Below are 23633 nucleotides of genomic sequence, written 5' to 3' on the forward strand. Positions count from 1 at the left end.
TACTCTTAACCACTGCATTCTGCTGGTTGAGCTCCTAAGGCAGATGCCAGGCTGGAGTGAAGGGCTTAGCGCCTCAGGCCTTCTCTCTGCCTCAGCACACACCCTCTGGCTTCAAACTCCCTAAAAGTGATTCAGCAAACTGAGCTGAAAGTAGCTTCCAGCCTCATCCATCCCAGCTGCTGCCTCCCACCTGCTCAGAGCCCATTTGTAGAAACCCACTCCCAATTGCATCCTTGTGTTGACCATGTCTCCACATAATCACGAAGCCCTCTCATCATTCACGCCACAGCCCTGCAGACTGGGAGGGATTGGCTGTTGGACAAGTGGGGAAACTGAGGCCCAGAGATGGTTCTTAATCCATATTTTCTTCCTCCAAGCCCCAGGGTCTTGGACAGCTCCCTTTTCCCTGCCTTTACCACTGTGCCCTCGGTACCACTCGGCCTGGGTCCATTTTCCTACAGCTGGGAGCACCATTCTGGATTTGCCTACCCCATCAGTCGTTGTCGGTCTGATCTGGTGTTGCCAACTGCTTTCGAGCTCAGGCTCTGGACAAGTGCCAGCGATGATGGACACTCACAGTTCTTGTGACCCCTGTTGAGGATCCAGTGCTGGGCTAAACTTCTCCCCACCTTCTCCCCTACCTTCACAGCAACCCTTTGAGTCAGGTGGTATTATCCCCACATATAACCAAGGAGACTGAGCCACTAAAGTGGCTCGCCCAGGGCCTCACATGGCAGAGCACGTGTCGGGGCTGGGCCCCCCAAGCTTGTGTCCACTCCACGATGCTGCTGCACCAGGCTGAGCAGAAGCCCCTGGTTTTCTGTTCCTTCTCTGAAGGTGATCCAGAAAAGAAAGTCTCTGCTCCCTGCCTGGCCAGGAAGTGGACCATGCTGAGTAATCAGAGAGAATGCTTCCAGAGACAAGGCCAAGCCCATCGTGAGCAACAGAGGCCTCACGGAAGGAGTGAATGTGAGGTTGCTCCCACCCAAGGGGCTGTGATTCATCTAGCTGATCAAGTCCGGCTGAGTTCGTAAAAATCCCAGGCCTGACAGGTCATGGAGTGGGGTGTCCATCAGGTCATCTGACTTAATAGGTCTGGAAGGGAGTCCAGGAATATGCATTCTTTTTTTTCCCATATTTAATTCCTTTTATTTGGATTACAAAGCTGACACCATGCTTATTATTGAAGTAAGAGGTGCAGGTAACAATAATTCACATTATACTGTTTATGCTTTATCTGTGTTGGCATAGTTTATATAATATTTAAGGGATCACCTAGAAGGAATTGCCTCATGTCAACATAGCTAAGTGTTCTGGGAAACTGAAAATTAAAGGAAATAGTTAAAACAAGTCACCAGAATAGTGTACTTTATAGTCAACTCCGGCTGGCTCTGGGTCTGCTAACTGCTAGAGAGAGAGAGGAGTGTGCTAGACTTTTATGGGGTTTCAAAAACTTTAAAATAGTTTAACAGGCTACCTTTGAAAGAGTGATTGGATGGACTTTTTTTTTGCAGTACGCGGGCCTCTCACCGTTGTGGCCTCTCCCGTTGCGGAGCACAGGCTCCGGACGCGCAGGCTCAGCAGCCATGGCTCACGGGCCTAGCCGCTCCGCGGCATGTGGGATCTTCCTGGACCGGGGCACAAACCCGTGTCCCCTGCATCGGCAGGCGGACTCTCAACCGCTGCGCCACCAGGGAAGCCCTGGATGGACATTTTAATGGAAAGTCTCTAATAGCCTCAAAATGCAAAGGAATGCTGCAGCTTTGATTTGCCACATTGAACACATCTGAATGGCTTTGGGAATAAACAAGAGACTTCTGAGGAATTGGGACAAGGGGTTTATCTTTCCGTTCCTAGAGTCAAAAGCAGAATTCATGGGACTTCCCTGGTGGCGCAGTGGTTAAGAGTCCACCTGCCAATGCAGGGGACATGGGTTTGAGCCCTGGTCCTGAAAGATCCCACATGCCGCAGAGCAACTAAGCCTGTGCGCCACAACTACTGAGCCTGCGCTCCAGAGCCCGCGAGCCACAACTACTGAGCCTGTGTGCCACAACTACTGAAGCCTGCACGCCTAGAGCCTGTGCTCTGCAACAAGAGAAGCCACAGCAATGAGAAGCCCACGCACCGCAATGAAGAGTAGCCCCCACTTGTCGCAACTAAAGAAAAAGCCCACGCGCAGCAACGAAGACCCAACGCAGCCAAAAATAAATAAATAAATGAATTTATTTAAAAAAAAAAATTCATGCCTCATCACCCATCTACCTCTCTACCTCCAGCCCAGGAGAGAGGGCTGCAGATCTTCTTTCCCTCTGTGGGCCTGGCCATGGTTGGCGCATCCTCTGCCTTACTCTGGACCAGGCCAGGTCAGCTGCCTCTGGCTGCGGGGGGAGCCGGCAAGGAGAAAGTGGTTTATCTAGGACCATCTGAGGTTAATGAGCCCCTCTCGGCTGCTAGCCTTCCAGCATCCTAAGCAGTATGGGGCCCAGGCATGCTCACCCTCTAAGGAGTCAGATCTCACCCCAGGCTACTGGTTGGCACCTCATTTCGGCTCTGCCATCTGCCTAGACTCAGTGGGTCTCCTTCAAGAATGAGGACTTGCCCTACTCAGGCTTGAGCCAGAATATGCATTCTTGACAAGGGACTCTGATACAGATGGTACATAAACTAGACTTTGGAATCCATTGCTCTCCTAAAAACTGTTCTGTGTGAAAGTCTGCCTCTGCTTTGTGCTTCTTGGGTGATAACTAGGAGGCAGTATGGAAGCACTAGGAGTCCAGAGACCTACGTTCAGGTTTCAGCTCAGATATTGACTTCCTATGTGACCTGGGCAGTCACTTGCCCTCTGAGGGCCTGTTTCCACATCTGTACAATGGGCACAATAACACCTACCTCTCAGGGCAGCTGTGAGGCTGTTGGGAGATAACAGCTTGTAAACAGATGCCTGGGGAGGGCATCAGTGACTGTTGCCCATGGGGGCTCTGTTTGCCAACCTGCTTTGTCTTTCCTTCCAGCCCCTTCATGAATAAGTTTTTTCCAGCCAACTTCCCAAATCGACAGTACCAGCTGCTCTTCACCCAGGGCTCTGGGGAGAACAAGGAAGGTGAGTGCTGCCCACTTTCCCCTGCTTTGGGTGTCTTCCTCCACCCCTGCCTTTGTCTCTCCAATACTGGGACTCCCCGGTACAGCGAGTGATGGAAAAGGTGGGCTCTGGGATCACATCCCAGCTCTGCTGCTGGGTGCACACCGTTACCTCTCTGAGCCTTGAGTGGTTTGGTTGGGGTTTTTTTGTTTTTGTTTTTTTTCATCTGTAAAGTGAACATCATAATCTAGTACCTCCCTTATAGGCATGTTGTTGGGGCTGTGAGTAAGTGATGAGTAGAAGGCATTCAGCACACTGCCTGGCTCACCGTGAACAGTAAACAGTCGGCTCTCGTGGCTGTTTTTATCATGTCAGGTTTTAGTGTGATTATTCCCCACCTACGATTTGAAAGGGGAGTTCCGTGGCTTTCGAAAAAATGAAAACTGCAGGGAATTGGGGAAAGCCTGGGTCACGTGGGTTAGGTAGGTTGTGGGTTCTACTGCTGTGACAGGATTATCAACGGCTTGGCCAGATGGAAGGTATTTCTCTCATGTCAAAGCCTGAGCTTGCGAATGTCGCACTTGTGAATGTCCCTAGCATGTTCTGCCTTGTCCCTGGAGAGCAGCGATTTTATATGCAGATCCTGGAGAGCAGGATTCCTTTGTGCATTTCTAGGCATCTGTGCCCAGTCAGTGACTGTTGAGTTTTTTCACCTGTCTTGTGCTCTGCCGCACTCGGGGGCCCGCGGATCCAGAAGAGCGCACCATTGCTCCACGGGCCCTCCCGGAGGAAGGAGAGACAACTGTATCACGGGCCCATTTAGCTAAAGGGAAGCTAGAAAATGTGGCTGAGAGCTAGTTGGCCTTGTGTCCAGGGGGAAATCATCAGGGTATTGTTAGCACAAAGGAGCGAACAACAACGGGGGCCAACCAGCAGTCTGCTACATTCTGGAATCTGAAAGGAAATGCTGTGCTCTGTGACCCTGGGCAAGCTCCACCGCCTCTCTGGGCTTCCTCAGTAGGACACTTGGAGGTGGTGGAGAAGGGGTCTAACATCAGGATGTCTGCCACAGGCTCCCCACCAGAGCACCCTGGGGTCCTCCTGCCTACTGCTTCTCCAGGCCTCCCTCTCTTACCTTCCTCCTCCTGTGCTGTTGACACAGCGCTGCCAGCAAGCTTCTTGATTCCTTTGGTGGCACAGTAGAAAGATTCCTGAATGAACTGAGACCTTGCAAAAGCCTTGGGATCCGTGCAGTCAGCATTGATTGAGCACCCACTGTGTGCAGGCTCCATGCTGAGCGCTGTGTAAGGGCCGTCTCACTTGCTCCCCACAGCAGTCCTATCAGGGAGGTGCTGTGATCCCCTTTTTACAGATGAGGAAACTGAAGCTCAGAGAGGGAACTGCCTCCCCCGAGGCCGCCCAGCTACAAGCGCAGAGCCCGTGCTTCCAACACCATGAGCCATCTCCCACCGACCCTGTGTCAGGCCTGTGTGCTCTCTGGGCCTCCATTCCCTCCTCTAGGAAATTGGAGGGGCTGGGTGGGGGGGCTCCAGTGAGCACCCCCAACCTGTGGATCTCTGACAGAGCCCACAGCCGTGCCCTCCTCCGTCCAGGGGCTGACAGGTGGGAGGGGCAGCCCCGCCCCGGGGAGTGGACTTACCCGGCCTCTCTGCCCAGAGATCATCAACTATGAGTTTGACACCAAGGACCTGGTGTGCCTGGGCCTGAGCAGCGTCGTTGGTGTCTGGTACCTGCTGAGGAAGGTGCGTAGCCAGGGCCCAGGGCAGTGTTGGGGGAGCGCCCGAGGGGCAGGTTGGGGGCAGGAGAGCTGGTCTCACTTGCATCTTTCCCCAGCACTGGGTTGCCAACAACCTCTTCGGCCTGGCCTTCTCCCTTAATGGGGTGGAGCTCCTGCACCTGAACAACGTCAGCACCGGCTGCATCCTGCTGGGCGGGCTCTTCATCTACGATGTCTTCTGGGTGAGTTGGGCAGGGACGCAAAGGGTGTCTGGCTACCGGGCCCCCTCGCCGCCTCCTCCCCTGTCTCTGGCCCAAGCAGCGGTCGTCTGATAGAGGGAAGCTGCCCTGACCTGGAAGTAAGACCCCAGAGCACGTCCTTTCTGGGCCCAGTGCCCTCAGCTGTGGAATGGATGAGAGAGCAGAGTCCTCACTTGCTGAGAGCCCACCCTGTGCCCAGGGCCTTCCAGCCGCCCTCTCTTCCTCATGGTGGCCCCAGCAGGGGTATTGCTTATCCTGTGTCTCTCCGGCAAGTGAGCTGAGGCTCAGACGTTGAGGCAAGTGTGGTTAAAGCAGATGAGTGGACGCTGGTGAGCAAGGTACCGACTGTGAGGACGTAGGCTGCGTGCCAGCCCTGGGCTAAGAGACCTGCCACACTCACTCCGAGGGGCCCCGCTGAGGGATCGAGGGAAGCCTGACTCAGGCACCCTTTCCGTGGCCTCAGGCAGCCTCTTCTCCCCTTAAGTACGTGGTGCTGGAGGACTTTCTCTCTTGGGAGGGGCAGACCCCTGAACTAACATAGAATGCCTGGCCGGGGGCATCAGAGGCCCTTTACCAACTCCTTGGAATTGCCCCTCGTTGCTACCTAGAACAAGGAGCCCCGTGAAGTGTCCACATGGCCAGTGTCGGCGGCCACCTCATCTCAACTTCACATCTGCTCTGGAGCCCTTCCTGGCTCCCTGCCCCTTTCCCGCCCGTCCCAAGCAGCAGCACATTGAGAAGCCCAAGCACAGCCATTCCTTCCCACCCAGCCCTCACCTCCCTCCAGACTCCTCTCTCCTCCTCCTAGGTATTTGGCACCAATGTGATGGTGACAGTGGCCAAGTCCTTTGAGGCACCAATAAAATGTAAGTGACCACCCCACCATGGGGAGCCCGTCTGCCCCCACCCTGGTGGCCCATCCCCTCGTGGTCCCTGTTTTGGTCCATACCCTCCCTTAGCTCTTCCTTCTCCAAGCTCCCCTGTGTCTCCAGGCTGGTTTCCTTCTCCCCTTTGATTCATCCACTGTGTTCCTGCACAGCCATCCTCCTCCCAGGCTCTGGCCTCCGGCCATCTGGTCACAGTGCATGGCTCTGTGGGACGAGCTGGAATGGGGGTGAGCACAGAGAGGGGTGTCTGACGCAGCCTGTGCAGGGCAGGCAGGGGCCTCCAGAGGAGGATATCCCCCACGCCAAGACCTGGAGTCCTCTCCCTGGATCCCTTTGGCACATAAATCTCAGGTGCTGTCTGCCCCACACCTCTCACACTGCCCTGATTCTGTTCTTCAGTGTATCCATTGTTATAAATATTAGAAAGCCCACCTACAAGCATCTGTAAAGAACGTGGAGACTTCCTTGGCGGTCCAATGGTTAAGACTCCGCCCTTCCACTGCAGGGGGAGCGGGTTCAATCCCTGGTCAGGGAACTAAGATCCTGCATGCCGTGCTGCGTGGCAAAAAAAAAAAGTGGAAATGTTGTTATTTCACACTGCAGCAAGCCCAGTGGCAGAGCATCTAGAGTTGGGTTTCTGACCCTCACTGGCGTTGCCAAGAGCCAAGGTCACCTCAGCCCTCCACCCCACCATTCTCAACATGTTCAGGGGCAGAAAGGGGCAACTTTATGTCTCTCTTTCATCAGAGAGGGATGTTTTTCCCCCAATCCCCCCTGTAGCCTCTCTCATACTTCACTGGCCAGAATTGGGTCACAGGCCCAATTCTGTCATTCATCATCAAGGGGGATGGGAAAAGCATGATGAGCTTGGAGTTTAAGCCTTAGACTAATCAAGAATCACCTCCTGGCATCACAAGACCCAAAGAGGAGGAACGGAATCAGTCAGACATGATGGAAGGAAGCAGTGGGATCCTGTCAGGAAGACATCACAGCTCCACAAGGAGTGCTGCTTGGGCAGCGGGCCGATGGGGTGGAGTCAGCCCCAAGAGTGAAGAAATGACTGTCCTCCTCACGGTCTGACTCTCCCCTGATGCACACAGGTCCTCTCTGTGAGCTGGAGAGAGGTTGGTGGCCACTCGTTGTTCCTAGCTGCCGCAGTCGCAGCTCAGCGACCCTAGAGGAAAACAGGTTTCTCCCAGCTTTGGCTTGGATGAACCCATGGAGGCTGGCCTGGCCCGTGAGCTAGGCATTCCAGCTGGGAGTGGTGGAAAGGCCAGGGTCACTGCCCTCTCCAGTGCCTGAGGGCAGAGTATTTGAATCAGCAGCCTCCCAGAACCAAGGGTGTAAGGTGAGGGCAGTTCTTCAGAGCAAGAGAACAGATGCTGGGCAAGCCAGAAAGAAGAGCAGCTGTGCCCTACGTGCTGTGATGGATGAACCCAGCCAAGGTGTCAGGAAAGCTGTCCTGGGTCACGAAGGATGAATATGTGTTTACCAAGCATGCAGGGGCAGTAGGGGCATTTGAAAGAGAGAGTACAGCTTCAGCCAAGGGCTACAATTAGGAAAATGCATGGAGGGAGCAGAGAATCGGGGAGGGAATGTGGCTGAGTTTAGGGGAGCAGCAGAAAAGAGGCCGGATATGGGGAAGCCAAGGATGGCACGTCAAGGAGCCTGGACACTGCCCAGCAGGCAGTGGATGAGCCATTGGAAGACTCTGAGCAGGGAAATGACAGTCACCTCTGGTTTCTGGTGCTTGAAATTTGGTTTTCTGGCTTGGGGAGAAAGTCCGTTGCCCTCCACCGCTAGGAGTAGAGCTCAGAGGCAGTCTAACAGAGTGGTTAAGTGGACAGATGCTGAAGTCAGGAGGCCTGGACTTGAATCCCAGATGTGACATTCGCTGGCTGCGTGGCCTGAGGGAAGAGACTTCACCTCCCTGGGCCCTGGTTTCCACATCTGCCACTCAGAATTGAATGGTACCAGGTTTGGGAGGATCAAATGAGGAAAGCTGTAAATCACTTGATTGTGCATTCAAGGCAGGAAGAAGCAGGCAAGGAAGGGCCTCTACAATTCATTAGGGAAGCACAAGCTTGCCCAGAACCCCCAGCTTACCTCTGCTTACGTACCATTGGCCAGAGCTGGGTCACGTGACCACTCCTAGCTGCCAGGGAAGTCAGGAATTTGGGGACCAGATTGTCCTGATTGTCTTAGCCTTATACCACACTTGATTCATCCCCTGGGAGGGCGGCCACACACAAAAGCAGGACTGGGTTAGTAAAGAAGGCATGACGTAGCAGTTAACAATGTGTGCAAATCACCTAATCCTCACCACAACCCTGTGGGGTCAGTTCAGCTGTTATACCCATTTTATAGGTGAGACAACCAAGACCCAGAGCAGTTAAGTAAACTGTGCAGTCACACAGCAGAGCCAGGATTCAGACCCACACAGTCTGACCCTGAAGCCCATACATAACTGCCGTCTGCTCCAGGCCCCTGTGGATGAAATCCAGCTACAGCTGCCCCTTGCCATAACTGGACATACAGGGAGGCATTTCTCTCAATCTGTATTTATCCAAACAAGCTGGCCAGTAGGATTTCTGAGTAAGGAGCTCTAAGCAAGGGATTTATAGGTATGTGACCTCTTCACCCTCAGCAGATACAGAAACAGCCTGTAACCCAAGCTCTCCCTGCTTCAGAACAAGGGTCTGTCCACACCCCAGCTGCAGTGAGATGCCAGCACCGTGTGGGCTGTTTCATCTTTTATATACTAGGCTTTAGGGTCATTCCCATTTAACCAGAGTTCTGGCTATAAAAGGGCATTGAAATTGTATGACATGTGAGTTACAGCTGAATAAAGGCATTCAACCTTTAGCCTAGATGATCCTAGATTCTTCCCTGCTCTAACCAGCTGTGATTCCAGATGGAGACATTGCCCTTCAGCCCTTCGAAATCCTCTCAGCTCCCCATTCCCATCCCCCCACCCAGAAATGCAAGTGTGTGAGTTCCATACACCAGAGGTGGAGGGCTAGGAGTCAGAGTGAGCTGGGCTCTCACCACCTCCTCGCATCCCTGCCTCCCCCTGCAGTGGTGTTTCCCCAGGATCTGCTGGAGAAGGGCCTGGAAGCGGACAATTTTGCCATGCTGGGACTCGGAGACATCGTCATTCCAGGTGACCACGCTGAGGTGGGGGCCACAGTGCAAAGGGTGGAGGGGGCTTCCCTGGAGAAGGAGGAGTCCTGTGAAACACAGCCTTACCCACCAGGAGAGGGAAGGAGAAAGGATTAGGCTGGGAGATACCCCTGCCCCCTGCCCAGGGGTCTGGTGAAGGGGTCTACCTCAGCACACATTGTGGAGTGCCGGTCCTGGGCCAGGCCATGGGCTGCACACTGGAGGGATAGGGTGAGCAAGACTGCCCCTCATGGAGCTTCTGACTGGGTGAGCAGACATTACTCAAGAACTACAGAAATAAATGTATATGACAGACTGAAATGCACTCTAAAAAAGCACATTCTGTGGCAGTGTTAAAGGAATCTGATCCCCTCACACACTTGCATGTGTACACACCCCTTCCCAATGTTTTCAGGTAACACAAATGTGCTAGAACTGCCACAGGTCCTCCTCTCCCCAGTGCTGGGAGGGCTTCAGGGAGAACGTGCACTGTGTGTGGACACGGGGCACCATGCCTGTGGGCTCCTTTGTCTACAGTGTTAGCAGAGGGACAGGTGGCACGCACCTGCTCGACTGCGCGAGCTGGCCTTTGAGCCCATTATCCATGTGTGGGTGGTAGCGTACCTGTGGACACAGGGACAGGTGCCCTGTGTGGAGGTCTGAGCCTGGACATACATCCCTGGCGGCCTGCAGCCCGAACTACCTGGGGGCAAAGCTGAGCTCCCTCTCTGAGGGCAGCTGAAGTGGCTGAGGCTTGGATTCTGTGTGTCTGCGAGATCCAGGCCTGGTGATGGGCACGGAACATCCAAAGAGCATTCTTACTCCCCTAGTCCCAGAGGCTCAGAGTCAGAGGGTTAGAAGCACCCCTGGTGCTTGCTTAAAAGAAGAAAGTTTGAAACAAATTAAAAGCCAATTTATTTTCCAGTGTAGGACATAATAGCAATTCTGCTAGTAAGCTGGGATGGCACAGGCACTGTGTTGTGGTACCTTCCTTTTGTGATACGTATGATGGTGAAGCAGAGGCTTTCTCTCTTGTGCCAGTGAGGAAACTGAGGCTCAGAAATGAAGGGACTTAAGGTAAATTCACACACTAGGAAGCAAAAGGGCCAAGACTCAGACCCGGTCTATCTGACTGCAAAAAATGTTATATTATCAGAACTGCTTTTATGACAGTAGTAACAATAATAAGATAGTCCCAGAACTATCACTTGTCAAGCACCTGTTGTTGGCCAAGCACTATGCTGGGTGTTTTTTAATATGTTATCTTTGCTACTTCTAGCAGCCCGATGAGGTAGAGGGTATTTCCACGTTACTGATGAGACTTGCCTAAGGCCGTGGGGCCATGGTCTTGAAGCCAGGTGTTCCCATAGCTTGTGGTGCTGGGAGGAGGGAAGCAGCTCCATCAGACTGAAGAAACTGAGTCCCATAAAGCATCCGTCTCGCCCTGCAGGGGAGGGTCTGTCACAGGCACCCGCAGACTTCCCCATTGTCCTTGTTGGGTGGTTCTGGGCTTGACGCCTGCATGGGACATCTCTGCATATCCCCATATTCCTGTGTATCTGAGTCTTTTCAGCAGTCACAATCAGTGTGAGTTATTGCACCCTCACAGAGCCTCGGGGATGATCTTGAAGGAAGAATGGATTGTGGGGTGTTGCTTTGAGGATCAGATGCATGATTATGAGTAAAAGCTCTTGGGAGCTCCGGCCCGTGGATTAGTTGAAGAACAGTTGTAGAATTCAGCTGCCAGGGGCCACTGGGTTCCCAGTTTTGTTTCCAGAACGGCAGCATTTGTCTGTTCTCACCAGCCACCAGCTCCCCGCTCACAGTCCTCAGTGGGGACTAACTCATTTTCCTCTTTGAAATTAATCACATGTTGCCAGTCAGGGCTTCTGATGAGCACAGAATGTTTTGGCTCCTGAGAACCTGCTGTCAACTGAATGAGGCTCAGCCCTGCTCTGTCTGAGCCCCAAGATAAGTCAGGGAGACAGACACACAGATGGACGTGTGTGCAACGTGCAGAGGCCGGACTGGCTGGCTGTGTCTCAGGGACTCAGGTTTCCAACGCGACTGGGCTCGGTTCTGAAGTGCAAATAGTGCAGTGGGTGGACAGTTCACGGTCCTTGCCTCAGCTCCTGCAGAGCCTCCCGGTGGTCTGCTTGCTCCTGCTTTTTCTCCCTCCAGCCAAGCAACTGCCATGGGGCTCTTTCTCAAAATCTTTTTACGTTTTTCTCCCACTTAGAATTCTTCCGGTGTGTCCCCTTACTCCCACTCCTCGTACCCATGGAGCCCTGCATGGCTGGTCCATCCCCAGCATCTCCTGCTCTGGGCTGCAGCCTTACTGGCTCCTTGAGCCTTGCCACACCTCCTGAGCCCTCTTCCTCTTTGCACACGCTGTTCCCTCTCCCTGGCAAGTGTCACTTCCTCAAAGAAGCCCTCCTTCCTCCCCACCTCCCCCCAGCCTGGGTCTCATCCCCTGATAGACCTTCCCATGACACAGGAAGCACCCTTTCACAGGCAGTCTTACATTGATTTTTTTTTTTAACATCTTTATTGGAGTATAATTGCTTTACAATGGTATGTTAGTTTCTGTTGTATAACAAAGTGAATCTGCTATACATATACATATGTCCCCATATCTCCTCCCTTTTGCATCTCCCTCCCACCCTCCCTATCCCACACCTCTAGGTGGTCACGAAGCACTGAGCTGATCTCCCTGTGTTATGCGGCTGCTTCCCACTAGCTAGCTATTTTACATTTGGTAGTGTATGTATGTCCATGACACTCTCTCACTTCGTCCCAGCTTACCCTTTCCCCTCCCTGTGTCCTCAAGTCCATTCTCTACATCTACGTCTTTATTCCTGTCCTGCCCCTGCGTTCTTCAGAGCCTTTTTTTTTTTTTTTTAGATTCCATATATATATGTGTTAGCATATGGTATTTGTTTTTCTCTTTCTGACTTACTTCACTCTGTATGACAGACTCTGGGTCCATCCACCTCACTATAAATAACTCAATTTCGTTTCTTTTTATGGCTGAGTAATATTCCATCGTATATATGTGCCACATCTTTATCCATTCATCTGTCGATGGACACTTAGGTTGCTTCCATGTCCTGGCTATTGTAAATAGAGCTGCAGTGAACATTTTGGTACATGACTCTTTTTGAATTACGGTTTTCTTAGGGTATATGCTCAGTTGTGGGATTGTTGGGTCATATGGTAGTTCTGTTTTTAGTTTTTTTGTTTTTTGGGGGTTTTTTGTTTTTGTTTTTTGCAGTACGCGGGCCTCTCACTGTTGTGGCCTCTCCTGTTGCGGAGCAACAGGCTCCCGACGCGCAGGCTCTGCAGCCATGGCTCACGGGTGCAGCCGCTCCGCGGCATGTGGGATCTTCCCGAACCGGGACACGAACCCGTGTCCCCTGCATCGGCAGGCGGACTCTCAACCACTGCGCCACCAGGGAAGCCCTTTTGGGGCTTTTTTTTGTGGTACGTGGGCCTCTCACTGCTGTGGCCTCTCCCGCTGTGGAGCACAGGCTCCGGACGCACAGGCTCATTGGCCACGGCTCACGGGCCCAGCCGCTCCGCGGCATGTGGGATCTTCCCAGACTGGGGCACGAACCTGTGTCCCCCGCATCGGCAGGCGGACTCCCAACCACTGCACCACCAGGGAAGCCCTGTTTTTAGTTTTTTAAGGAACCTCCATACTGTTCTCCATAGTGGCTGTATCAATTTACATTCCCACCGACAGTGCAAGAGGGTTACCTTTTCTCCACACCCTCTCCAGCATTTATTGTTTGTAGATTTTTTGATGATGGCCATTCCGACTGGTGTGAGGTGATGCCTCATTGTAGTTTTGATTTGCATTTCTCTGGTGATTAGTGATGTTGAGCATCCTTTCATGTGCTTCTTGGCCATCTGTATATCGTCTTTGGAGAAATGTCTATTTAGGTCTTCTGGCCATTTTTGGATTGGGTTGTTTGTTTTTTTTGATATTGAGCTGCATGAGCTGCTTGTAAATTTTAGAGATTAATCCTTTGTCAGTTGCTTGGTTTGCAAATATTTTCTGCCATTCTGAGGGTTGTCTTTTCATCTTGTTTATGTTTTCCTTTGCTGTGCAAAAGCTTTTAAGTGTCATTAGGTCCCATTTTTTAATTTTTACTTTTATTTCCATTTTCTAGGAGGTGGGTCAAAAAGGATCTTGCTGTGATTTACGTCATAGAGTGTTCTGCCTATGTTTTCCTCTAAGAGTTTTGTAGTGTCTGGTCTTACGTTTAAGTCTTTAATCCATTTTGAGTTTATTTTTGTGTATGGTGTTAGGGAGTGTTCTGATTTCATTCTTTTACATGTAGCTGTCCAGTTTTCCCAGCACCACTTATGGAAGAGGCTGTCTTTTCTCCTTTGTATATTCTTGCCTCCTTTATCAAAGGTAAGGTGACCATATGTGCATGGGTTTATCTCTGGGCTTTCTATCATGTTCCATTGATCTATATTTCTGTTTTTGTACCAGTACCATCCTGTCTTGATTACTGTAGCTTTGTAGTATAGTCTGAAGTCCAGGAGCCAGATTCCTCCAGCTCCATTTTTCTTTCTCAAGGTTGCTTTGGCTATTCGGGGTCTTTTGTGTTTCCATACAAATTGTGAAATTTTTTGTTCTAGTTCTGTGAAAAATGCCATTGGTAGTTTGATAGGGATTGCACTGACTCTGTAGATTGCTTTGGGTAGTATAGTCATTTTCACAATGTTGATTCTTCCAATCCAAGAACATTGTATATCTCTCCATCTGTTTGTATCATCTTTAATTTCTTTCCTCAGTGTCTTATAGTTTTCTGCATACAAGTCTTTTGTCTCCTTAGGTAGGTTTATTACTAGATATTTTATTCTTTTTGTTGCAATGGTAAATGGGAGTGTTTCCTTAATTTTTCTTGCAGATTTTTCATCATTAGTGTATAGGAATGCAAGAGATTTCTGTGAATTAATTTTATATCCTGCTACTTTAGCAAATTCATTGATTAGTAGTTTTCTGGTAGCATCTTTAGAATTCTCTATCTATAGTATCATGTCATCTGCAAACAGTGACAGCTTTACTTCTTCTTTTCTGATTATTTACACTGATTTTTGTTAATATTCGATCAGCATGCCCTGCCCCCTCGGCTGGGCTCTGAGAGGAGTGGTTTTGCTTCCCCCTGTATTGCGTATGGTGCCTAGTGCTTAGGCACCCTATAAATGTTTGGGAGGGTGGGCCCAGTGTGCCACACTGTGGTGCTCTGAGTTGCCAGGTCAACGTGGTCCCAGACCAAAGCAAAATCCTGGGCCCGTCTCATTGTTCCAGGTGGCCTGAAGGTAGAGAAACGGGATTTCTGCTGGCAGTTCGCAGTGTCAGCCACACCCTTGGCCCCTGATGATTGCTCCGTGGCTGAGAACAAGTGGGGACCCAGTTGCATATTAGCTGACTACCCTGCTCCTCTACCACTGTCTAACCTGGCTTTCTCCCCGCAGGAATCTTCATCGCCTTGCTGCTGCGTTTTGACATCAGGTAAGCTGCTTAGGCACCCTAACGCTCAGGTTCCACAAGTGAGGGGCCTCCCCTGGGCAGGGAGGTTCTCTGGGGACCACAGAGAACTCGGGACCACAACTTCCACCCCCACAGCAGCCAGGGCAATTCCGATTTTATCTGCGTTTTGCATCTTGAGGTTCTAAGTGTTCAAAGAGCCTGGAGAGGGTGGGGGAGGTATGAATCACAGAGTGAGATATAAACCCAGAGGGTCCTGGTGGTACCCATAGAGCTTTCTTACCGTGTGTTCTTGGCAAGTGAACTGACCTTTCTGAAGGAAGGTTTCTCATCCTTAAGTTAGTAGTAAACAGGAGCTCCTGCCCGGGGCTGACTGAGAAGATGTGGAGGGCGTGCTGAGCACAGGCTGACCTCAGCGGCTCCCAGGGAAGTCCGGCTGCAGGCACCGTCATCATCATTATCGCTTTTTATCAGCCGGGGTCAGGTCACCATGTTCCAGCTGCTCTAGCTGTTCCACACCCTCTCCTTACTCAGACATTTTCAGTCCGTTGTAGAAAGTGAGCACAAGGGCAAGGGAAGGGGGCCAATTTGAGCCACCCCTTAAAACTCAGAAAAGGTCACACCGAGTTAATGCACCTGGTCATCTGGGCCTGACACCAGTAGGTGGTGCTCAGTCTTCCCAGTGGAGGGCTTGCTGTGTGTGCGCTTAATTTTGAGGTGGTTTATGAACTTTTCTTAATCTCCTTGTGCCCAGTAGTTGCCAGAACAGTAATAGTGTTGAAAGTGGTAGTGAGAAACTCAGTGCCAGTGCATGGAAATCCAAGTTGCATGTGAAACTTTAACTTAACGCTCACTGACATAGATCTGGGTTATTTGGGTAGTGCCACTGTGGAGCCTTTGGAAGGGACCTGGCCAGTCTGTAAGTAGAAGCACATCTGTGCCAGCTGCTCTGCCCCTAGATGTTCAGAGGTAATACAAAGAGCAACCCACGAGAGTCTCCCGGCCATTTGCTAGAGACACAGATTCACCTGACAGCACCCTTGGAGGAAGGAGCTCATTCCTGGCCTGGACTTGCAGGATAAGCAGGTCCTTCCGAGATGGTTCCAGAATCTGCGTGACATTCCCAAAGGGAATCCGTTACCCTCCAGGCTGCGCAACAGGACAGGTCTCAGTGTACTTGCAGCTCAGGCTCAGAAGCCACCAGGGTAAGGAGGGAAGGGCATCAGAAGTACTCAGTCATTCCACAGATGTTGCTGGACACAGGCAAAGGTCCTGAGCTGCCATTGTGAAAGGGCATCAAGTGATGGCAGTGCCAGGTTGCACGGGTCAGCTCTTCTGAAGCTGATCTTGGGCGAATCGCCCAGAAAGCCACTGGCCTTCTATCCATGTAATCAGCGTCCATTCAGTACTCACAGCGGGCTACTGAACTGTTAACCTGCACTGCGCTTAAAAGAACTCTGCTGTGCAGCTTCTGTATCAGTGTTCCTCAAAGCATGATCCACCTGTACCAGATTCAAAATGCAGATCCCCAAACCAACAAGGACCTACTGTATAGCGCAGGGAGCTACACTTAATATTTTGTAATAACCTGTAAGGGAAGAGAATCTGAAGAAGAATATATATATATATTTATATATATATCTGAATCACCATGCTTTCCCCCTGAAAGTATATTATCATATCGTATATTATACATATAATAATAATACGTATTATATATATAATACGATATATATATATCGTATCGTATATTATATATGATATTATAAATCAACTATACTTCAATTTTTTAAAAAAAGCCAAAAATAAAGTTATTACAAAATTAAAAAAAAAAAATGCAGAGCCCCAGACCTATTAGATCCGACTCCCTGGAAATTGGACCTAGAACTCTGGGTGTTTCTTTTGTTTTGTTTTTGTTTTTGTTTTTTTTTTTTTGGCCGTGCTGCGTGGCTTGTGGAATTTCAGTTCCCTGACCAGGGATTGAACCCGGCCACGGCACTGAAAGCCCAGAATCCTAACCGCTAGGCCACCAGGGAACTCCCGTACAGCTCTATTTTTTTAACATGCTGTCCAGGTGATTTTTCTGCTGGCCTGAGCTTCCTAGCCACTGTTCTAGGTTATAGCACTTGATATTCAGCAACCACTAGGGAGATGGCTCGTGGTTTTCCCATTTTGCAGATGAGTAAACTGAGGCTGACAGAAGGAAAGTGACTGGTCCAAAGACACTTAGCTGGGGCAGAATCAGAGTGCATGCTCACCTCCAAGCCCCCGGCCCAGAGCTCTCAGCCACCCCACACAGCCTCCAGGGTCTTCCCCAGCTCCCCCCCTCCTCACTGTTGCTCTGCAGTGCCTCAATCTCACCCTCCTCTCTCCCCACACCATCACTGAAGCTTGAAGAAGAACACCCACACCTACTTCTACACCAGCTTTGCAGCCTACATCTTCGGCCTGGGCCTGACTATCTTCATCATGCACATCTTCAAACACGCCCAGGTGAGCATGACTGTCCTCGGTGTATCGGGAGTGCTTTCACTGCAAGTGATGGGCCTGTACTTGTCCCACATGCAAGCAGTGGTGTAGAGCAAGCGTGTCTGTGCTTCTCTTGGCCTTTTCACCTGTGGTCGTTGCAAGGTGACTGCCCTGCTTCAGGCAGCACATGCACACTGGTGGCAAGGAGGAGGAGGAAGGATGCCAGCATGCCTGTCGCCTTCATCAGGAAGGCGACACCTTTCTCCGAGTCCTCTCAGCAGATTTTTGCCCACATCTCCTGGGACAGATCAGTGTCCCTGGGCCCCAGCTGTAATGTGGCCATGGCTTCTCAGCCTCGGTAGTGGGAGCGGACAGAAGAACAGGATCAGGTGGGTGTTGGGGGTCTCAGCCCATTGTCCACCCACCAGGTAAGTGACAGGATGTCAGGGCCCCCCTTCCATCACTCCCCAAGCAGGCCAGGCTCTGCCCCCTTCTCCCACCTAGATGGGTACTGAGCTGCCACAGAGTGAACCAGGCTGGGCTGGGGCTGAAAGCTGTCAGTGTGGCCTGGAGAAGAGGAGCTGGGGAGGGGAAAGCCAGCAGACAAGGTTGCTCTCTACTGGAAATAAGAGCACTCCCCATGTGTCAGGCTCTGCTCAGTACTTCAGGAGGATCCTGTGAACAGATGAGGGAACTGGAGTTCAGGTGCTATGTGGCAAGTGTGTGGTGGAGCCAGGATTCAAACCTGTGTCACGTGAAGACCAAGCCCAGGCTCTGAACCCCCGGCCATGGGAGAGGCAGTGGGGAGTGGAGGCCGAGGGAGCCCTGGTGTGAATCCAGGCTCCACCATCTGCTTTTGCAGGACTCTGGGCAAGTTGCTGAAGTTATACTCAGGATTCCTCACTGATTCGTGAAAATGGAAAATGAGGATAAATAATAGTAGCCACCTTGGGGTCGTCTGAGGGTGAAATGAGTTAATATAAGTAAAGTGCTCAGAATTGCCGGCCCAGTTAGCATTACTGTACCCCCTCCACCCTCCCCTCCTCCTCCTCCCTTCCCGCTTCTCCAGGTCACCGGCCACAGGGAAGCCACATTTAAATTAATCACAAGAGCTGCTGGCCAGTTACTCTGTGCCAGGCACTGTGCTAAACCCTCTCGCTCATTAACTCATTTAGTCCTTAACAATATTTTTATATCTACAATGTCTGTGAAATTGATACTTACGTTTTACAGAAGGTCCAAGGTCCCCTGGCCCATAGAGAAACCAAGAACCAGTGGGGAAGCACCTCTCATTCACTTCTGCCCCAAATGGCCTTGGAAGCTCCGCAAGCTGAGAGGGACATGCCCTTGGCAAAGAGGGCACACAGAGTGCTTGGGCCTCCTTAGCGGTCTCTTCTCCAGCTGTCAGTCCCGTGAGAGTCCAAGCCCAGAGCTAGTCCACAGAGGGCCACCAGGTGGCAGGCTTGCCTTCTGCCTGGGCTAGACTCAGAGAAGGCTCCAGTGGGAGCTCTCACACAGGCTCAGGGCAGAGGTGGGAGAGGTGGTCCTCTCTGTGGGAGAGAGAAAAGGAGCCTTCCCTGGGTGACGCAGCAAGTCAAGCTGAGACCTGGCTGGAGCCCTAGACCCCTGGTCTCAGGCCTCTGCTACTCCCCAGCAGCAGCCCAGCTGTTCTCAGTCACCCACAGGGGCATCTCTCTGAAAATCTTTTTTGGGGTGGGGATTGGGACACAAGGGAAACCTGTTCTTTGAGCTCCTTCTCCCTCTCCAAGACATAGGCAGTCCCAGTGCGAGCAGTTCCCTAGGTAGGGGTCACTTCTGCCTCTGTGTTCCCATTTGGCTTCTATCAAAAATGCACTCCAGGGCTTCCCTGGTGGCGCAGTGGTTGAGAGTCCGCCTGCCGATGCAGGGGACACGGGTTCGTGCCCTGGTCCGGGAAGATCCCACATGCCGCAGAGCGGCTGGGCCCGTGAGCCATGGCCGCTGAGCCTGCGCGTCCGGAGCCTGTGCTCCGCAACGGGAAAGGCCACAACAGTGAGAGGCCCGCGTACCGCAAAAAAAAAAAAAGAAAAAAAAAAAAAAGAGCCCCTCAGTTGCTGCCAGCTCTTAAGTGAGGCAGGCCACGGTGGGGCCAGACTTCTACGCACCCTCCTCCTGGGAAGCCTTCTATTTGGCCCAGCCTGGCCTTGGTGAGGAAAATATACTGGACTTAGAGACAGAGGAACCTGGGTCTGTATCCTGACCAACTGTGTGATTTAGGGCAGATCCTTTTTTCTCCTCTGATCTTCAGTCTCTTCATCTATAAAAGTGATCTATTTTTCAGAAATTAAATTTTAATCAGTTTGTATTTGTTTTATTTTTATTTCATTAATTTTTGCTTTGCCTTTATTATTTTCTTCCTCCTTTGGGGATGTTTATTTTATTCTTTTTCTGGCTTCCTGATTTGAAAACTGAGATTGTTTCTTTCCAGTCTTTCTAGTAAATATACTTAGGATTACAGATTTTCCCCTGAGTACTGCTTTGGCTGCCTCTCACAAGTCTTGGTGCACGCCTTTGTTGTTGTGATTTCTATCATTCTTGGCCCAAAGCCTATCTCATAGCAAAGACCTGATGCAGGAGAAGCAGCTCAGCTGCCCAAGTTCAAATCCCAACTCAGCCACTTAACACCCTGTGTGACCTCAGGCAAGTCATTTCCTTCTGAACCTTAATAGCATCATCTGTAAAACTCAGATCCAAATGATTAGGGTGTTATTAGTTTCAAGGATGACATATATGAAATAGGGTAGTTCACAGCTCATCCATGGCAGGAGCCAGGAAATGGTCTGATGGTCAGCCTCAGGAGACTCTGGAGCCGTGTTCTCTAGCCAGGTGTTGGCTTTGCCTTTGGAACGATGTCTCCTTCACCCTCACCCTAGTTATCTCCAGGACACCCCCTTAATTTTGTGAGCATCTGTGAGGAAGCCATTGGCTTAGTATTTACCAGGCCCTCTTCTGAGTACCAGGAATACAGCAGTGAACAAGACAGCTGCGGAGCCTGCCCTCATGGAGTTCACAGCGTAACAGGAGAGAAACTCCAGCCTATAATGGCACAGGGATGTTTCAGTCCAAGTTGCCAGAGAATGTTGTGAAGAATTGCAGGGGGAGTGGGGGAGCTGAGAGTGTGCAGCAAGAGGGCCTGACTCCATGCAAGCAAAGGCTGCCCCACAGAAGTAACAGCTGAGCCGAGGTCTGATGGAGGAGGAACCTAGGCACAGGTGGGAGAACATCCCAGAAATGGTACATGCAGAGGTCCTGTAGCTTCAGGTGACAAGGAGGACCAAAATGAGGCCAGTGTGGCCAGAGTAGGGCAGGGCAGGTGAGGTTGGAGAAGGAAGCAGGGGTCACATCTCATGGGGACTTCAGGCTGCTGGGAGCATTGGGGGCCATGGAGGGTTGATCAGTAGCATGAGGTCCAGCTTTCAGATGCTGCAAGGAGAAGAATGGTTTTGGAGTCTGGGGGGTGCCCAAGTTCAACCTCCAGTTTGCCATTTAGGCCTCCAAGGCCTGGGCTACCCCTTCTCCTCCCGAAGCATCAGCCTTCCTTCCGTACACAAGGAGGATGGTCACAGCGGGTGTGGAGATGGACTGAAGCGCTCCCCAGAGGCTGAGCTCGGTGCACACAGTAGGTACTCTGGGAGCAGGGCCTGTTAGTGTAATTGTCCTGTCCTCCAGACCCAGCTTCACCAGGAGTTTCCTCACAGGCTCCAGGCCCAGACCACCTGGGCATGAATCCCGGTGGAGCCAATGACCAGTTGGGTGACTTCAATCCAGGCCACAGAAAGTACTCCATCCATAGCAGCTATGTCATAATCATTGTCATTCTAACAGCATCTCCTGGAGCGTTGTTAAAAGTGCAGACTTCCAGCCCCAGACCTAGGCAAGCAGGGTCTCTGGGAATAGGACCAACTCAGGAGGTTGCAAGTTTGAACCTGATGTCCTGGGCAGTTGGGATGCTGCCATCCAGACTCATGGGCGCCCTTAAAGCCCTGCATACTTGAGTTTCTTTGAGTTTCTTGTGTTCCCTCCCAGAGAAGAACAGCCCTGGTCTGGAGTCAGGAGCCCTGGGTTTGGGCCCAGCCACTGACTTGCTCTGTGAACCTGGGCAGTCAGTGTCCCTCAGTCACACCCGGGAGAGGGTTGGGGTGATGGGCACAGCCCTGAGCGTGTGCCCTGCCCATCATTGCCTCACCAGCCTGTGTTCTCTCTCAGCCTGCGCTCCTGTACCTGGTCCCCGCCTGCATCGGCTTTCCTGTCCTGGTGGCACTGGCCAAGGGAGAAGTGACAGAGATGTTCAGGTAAGAGGCGGCAGGGGCACAGGTGCACCTGCAGGCAGCTAGTGGAGCCTGCCAGGGCTGTTGGTACATGTCTCCAGGGGAGCACTGTTCCCACCACCGGCCTCACCCCTCGCCCTTTCCACCAGCACATGGGTGCCAGACCCGTGGGCACCAGCGGAACCCTCCTGGGGGCCAGGAGCCAGGGGAGGGCAAGGCCTTGGGGCTCTCGAGGCAGCCCCCACACCCAGATGCCAGCTGAGTCTTGAGAAGGAACTGGCTGGTGTAGATTCCTCCCCAGACGGCCCCACTGTGGGGAACCCTGCGTTCCCATTCCTGACTCTGCTGCCATGTGACTTCAGGCGTGTCCTTCCCCTCCTCCGGCCTCAGTTTCTACATGTGAGTAATAGAGGGGACTCTAGTGTGATGGAAATGCCCTGTTAGAAGTCAGGTGTCAATCCCCATCCAGTCGCCTCTGTGGCTGTAACCCACAGCCAGCTGCTTTCTCTCTGTCTCAGTCGCACATATACCCCTTCCCCATGGCCGTCCGCACACCTGCCACACCGATGATCAGCCCCACCCTGACCCCGAGGCCTGCATGACTCCGACAGGTGTCTGCTCCCCAGCAGCACTGACCCCGCCCACCAGGGACCCAGAGGTAGCTGCCGGGTGCAGCTGCAGCTGCCCACTCGGGGGCCTCCCCAGCTCCACCTGCCTGGCCGAGCCTTCTGCGCACCTGGCTGCCTGCAGGGGGGCCTGTGACTCATCCCTCCCCCGTACCTGCCTCTGCCCTTCCTAGGAGCCCCAGGCTCCCAACCTGCCTGCTCGTGGCTCCCGGCCCGGCAGAGCCCTGTGGACTCTGAGGCAAGGCTGGGGGTGAACTTGGGGGCAGATCTGGGGGAGCTCTGGGGGCAGGGGTGGACCTGAGCCCTGAGCTCAGTCCTTACCCTCACCCTCGGCTCCCAGCCCCCACTTGGGGCCACCTCCCCAGCCAGGACAGAGGGTGCCTGTCTTTAACCACTTGGTGCTTTGTTTCTCTAAATGTTCGCCCACATGGGCGCCCCACCTTTCTGTCCCCCACTCCCCAGGAGGTTCTTAGATTGAGGTGATAAAGCAAATGGTCTCTCTCTTCTCTTTCTGCCCATCTCTCTCCCTAATTCTCCACCTTATCTTTGGTTTTACTTTTCTTTTTATTGGCACTCTCCCTTTTTTATAAAAATTCATTTACTTCTTTTTAAATAGGTAACACATGCACATCGGTCAAAATTCCACAGCATGAAAAAAAAATTCCATAGCATGAGAGGGACAACCCCTCAGACCTCAGCCACCCCCAGAGGCCAGCTCTGTCCCTGGACATTCAGAGACATCTCTGCACCTAAAAGCACATATGTGTGTACACATTCTTGTGTAGACGGTGGCATTCTTGGAGCATTCTGCATCTTGATTTTTCACACAAGGGTGTATCTGAGAGATGTTTCCACAGCAGCATGTATACATCTAGGGCATCCTAGTTCTTTTGCAGAGTGTCCCCCTATGTAGGTGCATCTTTTCTTCTTTGTTCTCCAAGTAACACTGGCTTCTTTCCACAGAGCCTGAGAGTGCAGAGATAGATAAAATAAGACCCAGTTCTGCTCCCTGCTCCTTGGAAGAGAAGTCTCTGTCCTCCCTTAGTCTCTTCCTCTCCATCTCTTTTTTCTGTCTCTCTGTCTGTCTCTCACACAGCTACGAGTCCTCAGCGGAAATCCTGCCTCATACCCCGAGGCTCACCCACTTCCCCACAGTCTCGGGCTCCCCAGCCAGCCTGGCGGACTCCATGCAGCAGAAGCTAGCTGGCCCTCGCCGCCGGCGCCCGCAGAATCCCAGCGCCATGTAATGCCCAGCGGGTGCCCACCTGCCCACTTCCCCCCACTGCCCTGGGGCCCAAGGTAGGGCAGACACCCCAGCTCCAGTGTACAGGGCAGGGAGGTTTGCCAGGGACAGGCGGCAAGAGGCAGCTCCTCCACCACCACCAGGCAGTCACGGTGCCCAGCCGCAGGGCGGGGGAGCAGGGCCTCAGAACCCTGGTGTCCTCACCAGTACGGTGGGACTCATGCGAGAGTGGGCGTCAGCAGCCCTCGTCATACAGCAGGAGACACTGTTAGCACTCTCCATATACCGTATACATATAGCCTTGGGCAAGTCACTTTCCTGTCTCAGAAACCTCTCTGTTCATCTGTAAGTGGGCG

At 52.1% G+C, this 23633-nt stretch overlaps 1 protein-coding gene across 1 annotated transcript in view; it reads left to right on the forward strand.

Annotated features, from left to right (window-relative positions):
* The window catches only part of HM13 (histocompatibility minor 13), a 40482-nt gene that overhangs the window by 16455 nt on the left and 394 nt on the right, over positions 1 to 23633 (forward strand). The window contains 9 exon segments of the mRNA XM_022592755.3: positions 3012 to 3100; positions 4664 to 4842; positions 4934 to 5059; positions 5886 to 5943; positions 9044 to 9127; positions 14620 to 14656; positions 17023 to 17125; positions 21347 to 21432; positions 23131 to 23277. Of these exon segments, the coding sequence (XP_022448463.2) occupies positions 3012 to 3100; positions 4664 to 4842; positions 4934 to 5059; positions 5886 to 5943; positions 9044 to 9127; positions 14620 to 14656; positions 17023 to 17125; positions 21347 to 21432; positions 23131 to 23277 (909 nt within the window).

This window comes from Delphinapterus leucas, chromosome 15 (genome assembly GCF_059928025.1).
Source record: "Delphinapterus leucas isolate spDelLeu-1000000601 "Yukka" chromosome 15, BTC_Dleu_Yukka2, whole genome shotgun sequence".
Lineage (NCBI taxonomy): Eukaryota > Metazoa > Chordata > Mammalia > Artiodactyla > Monodontidae > Delphinapterus > Delphinapterus leucas.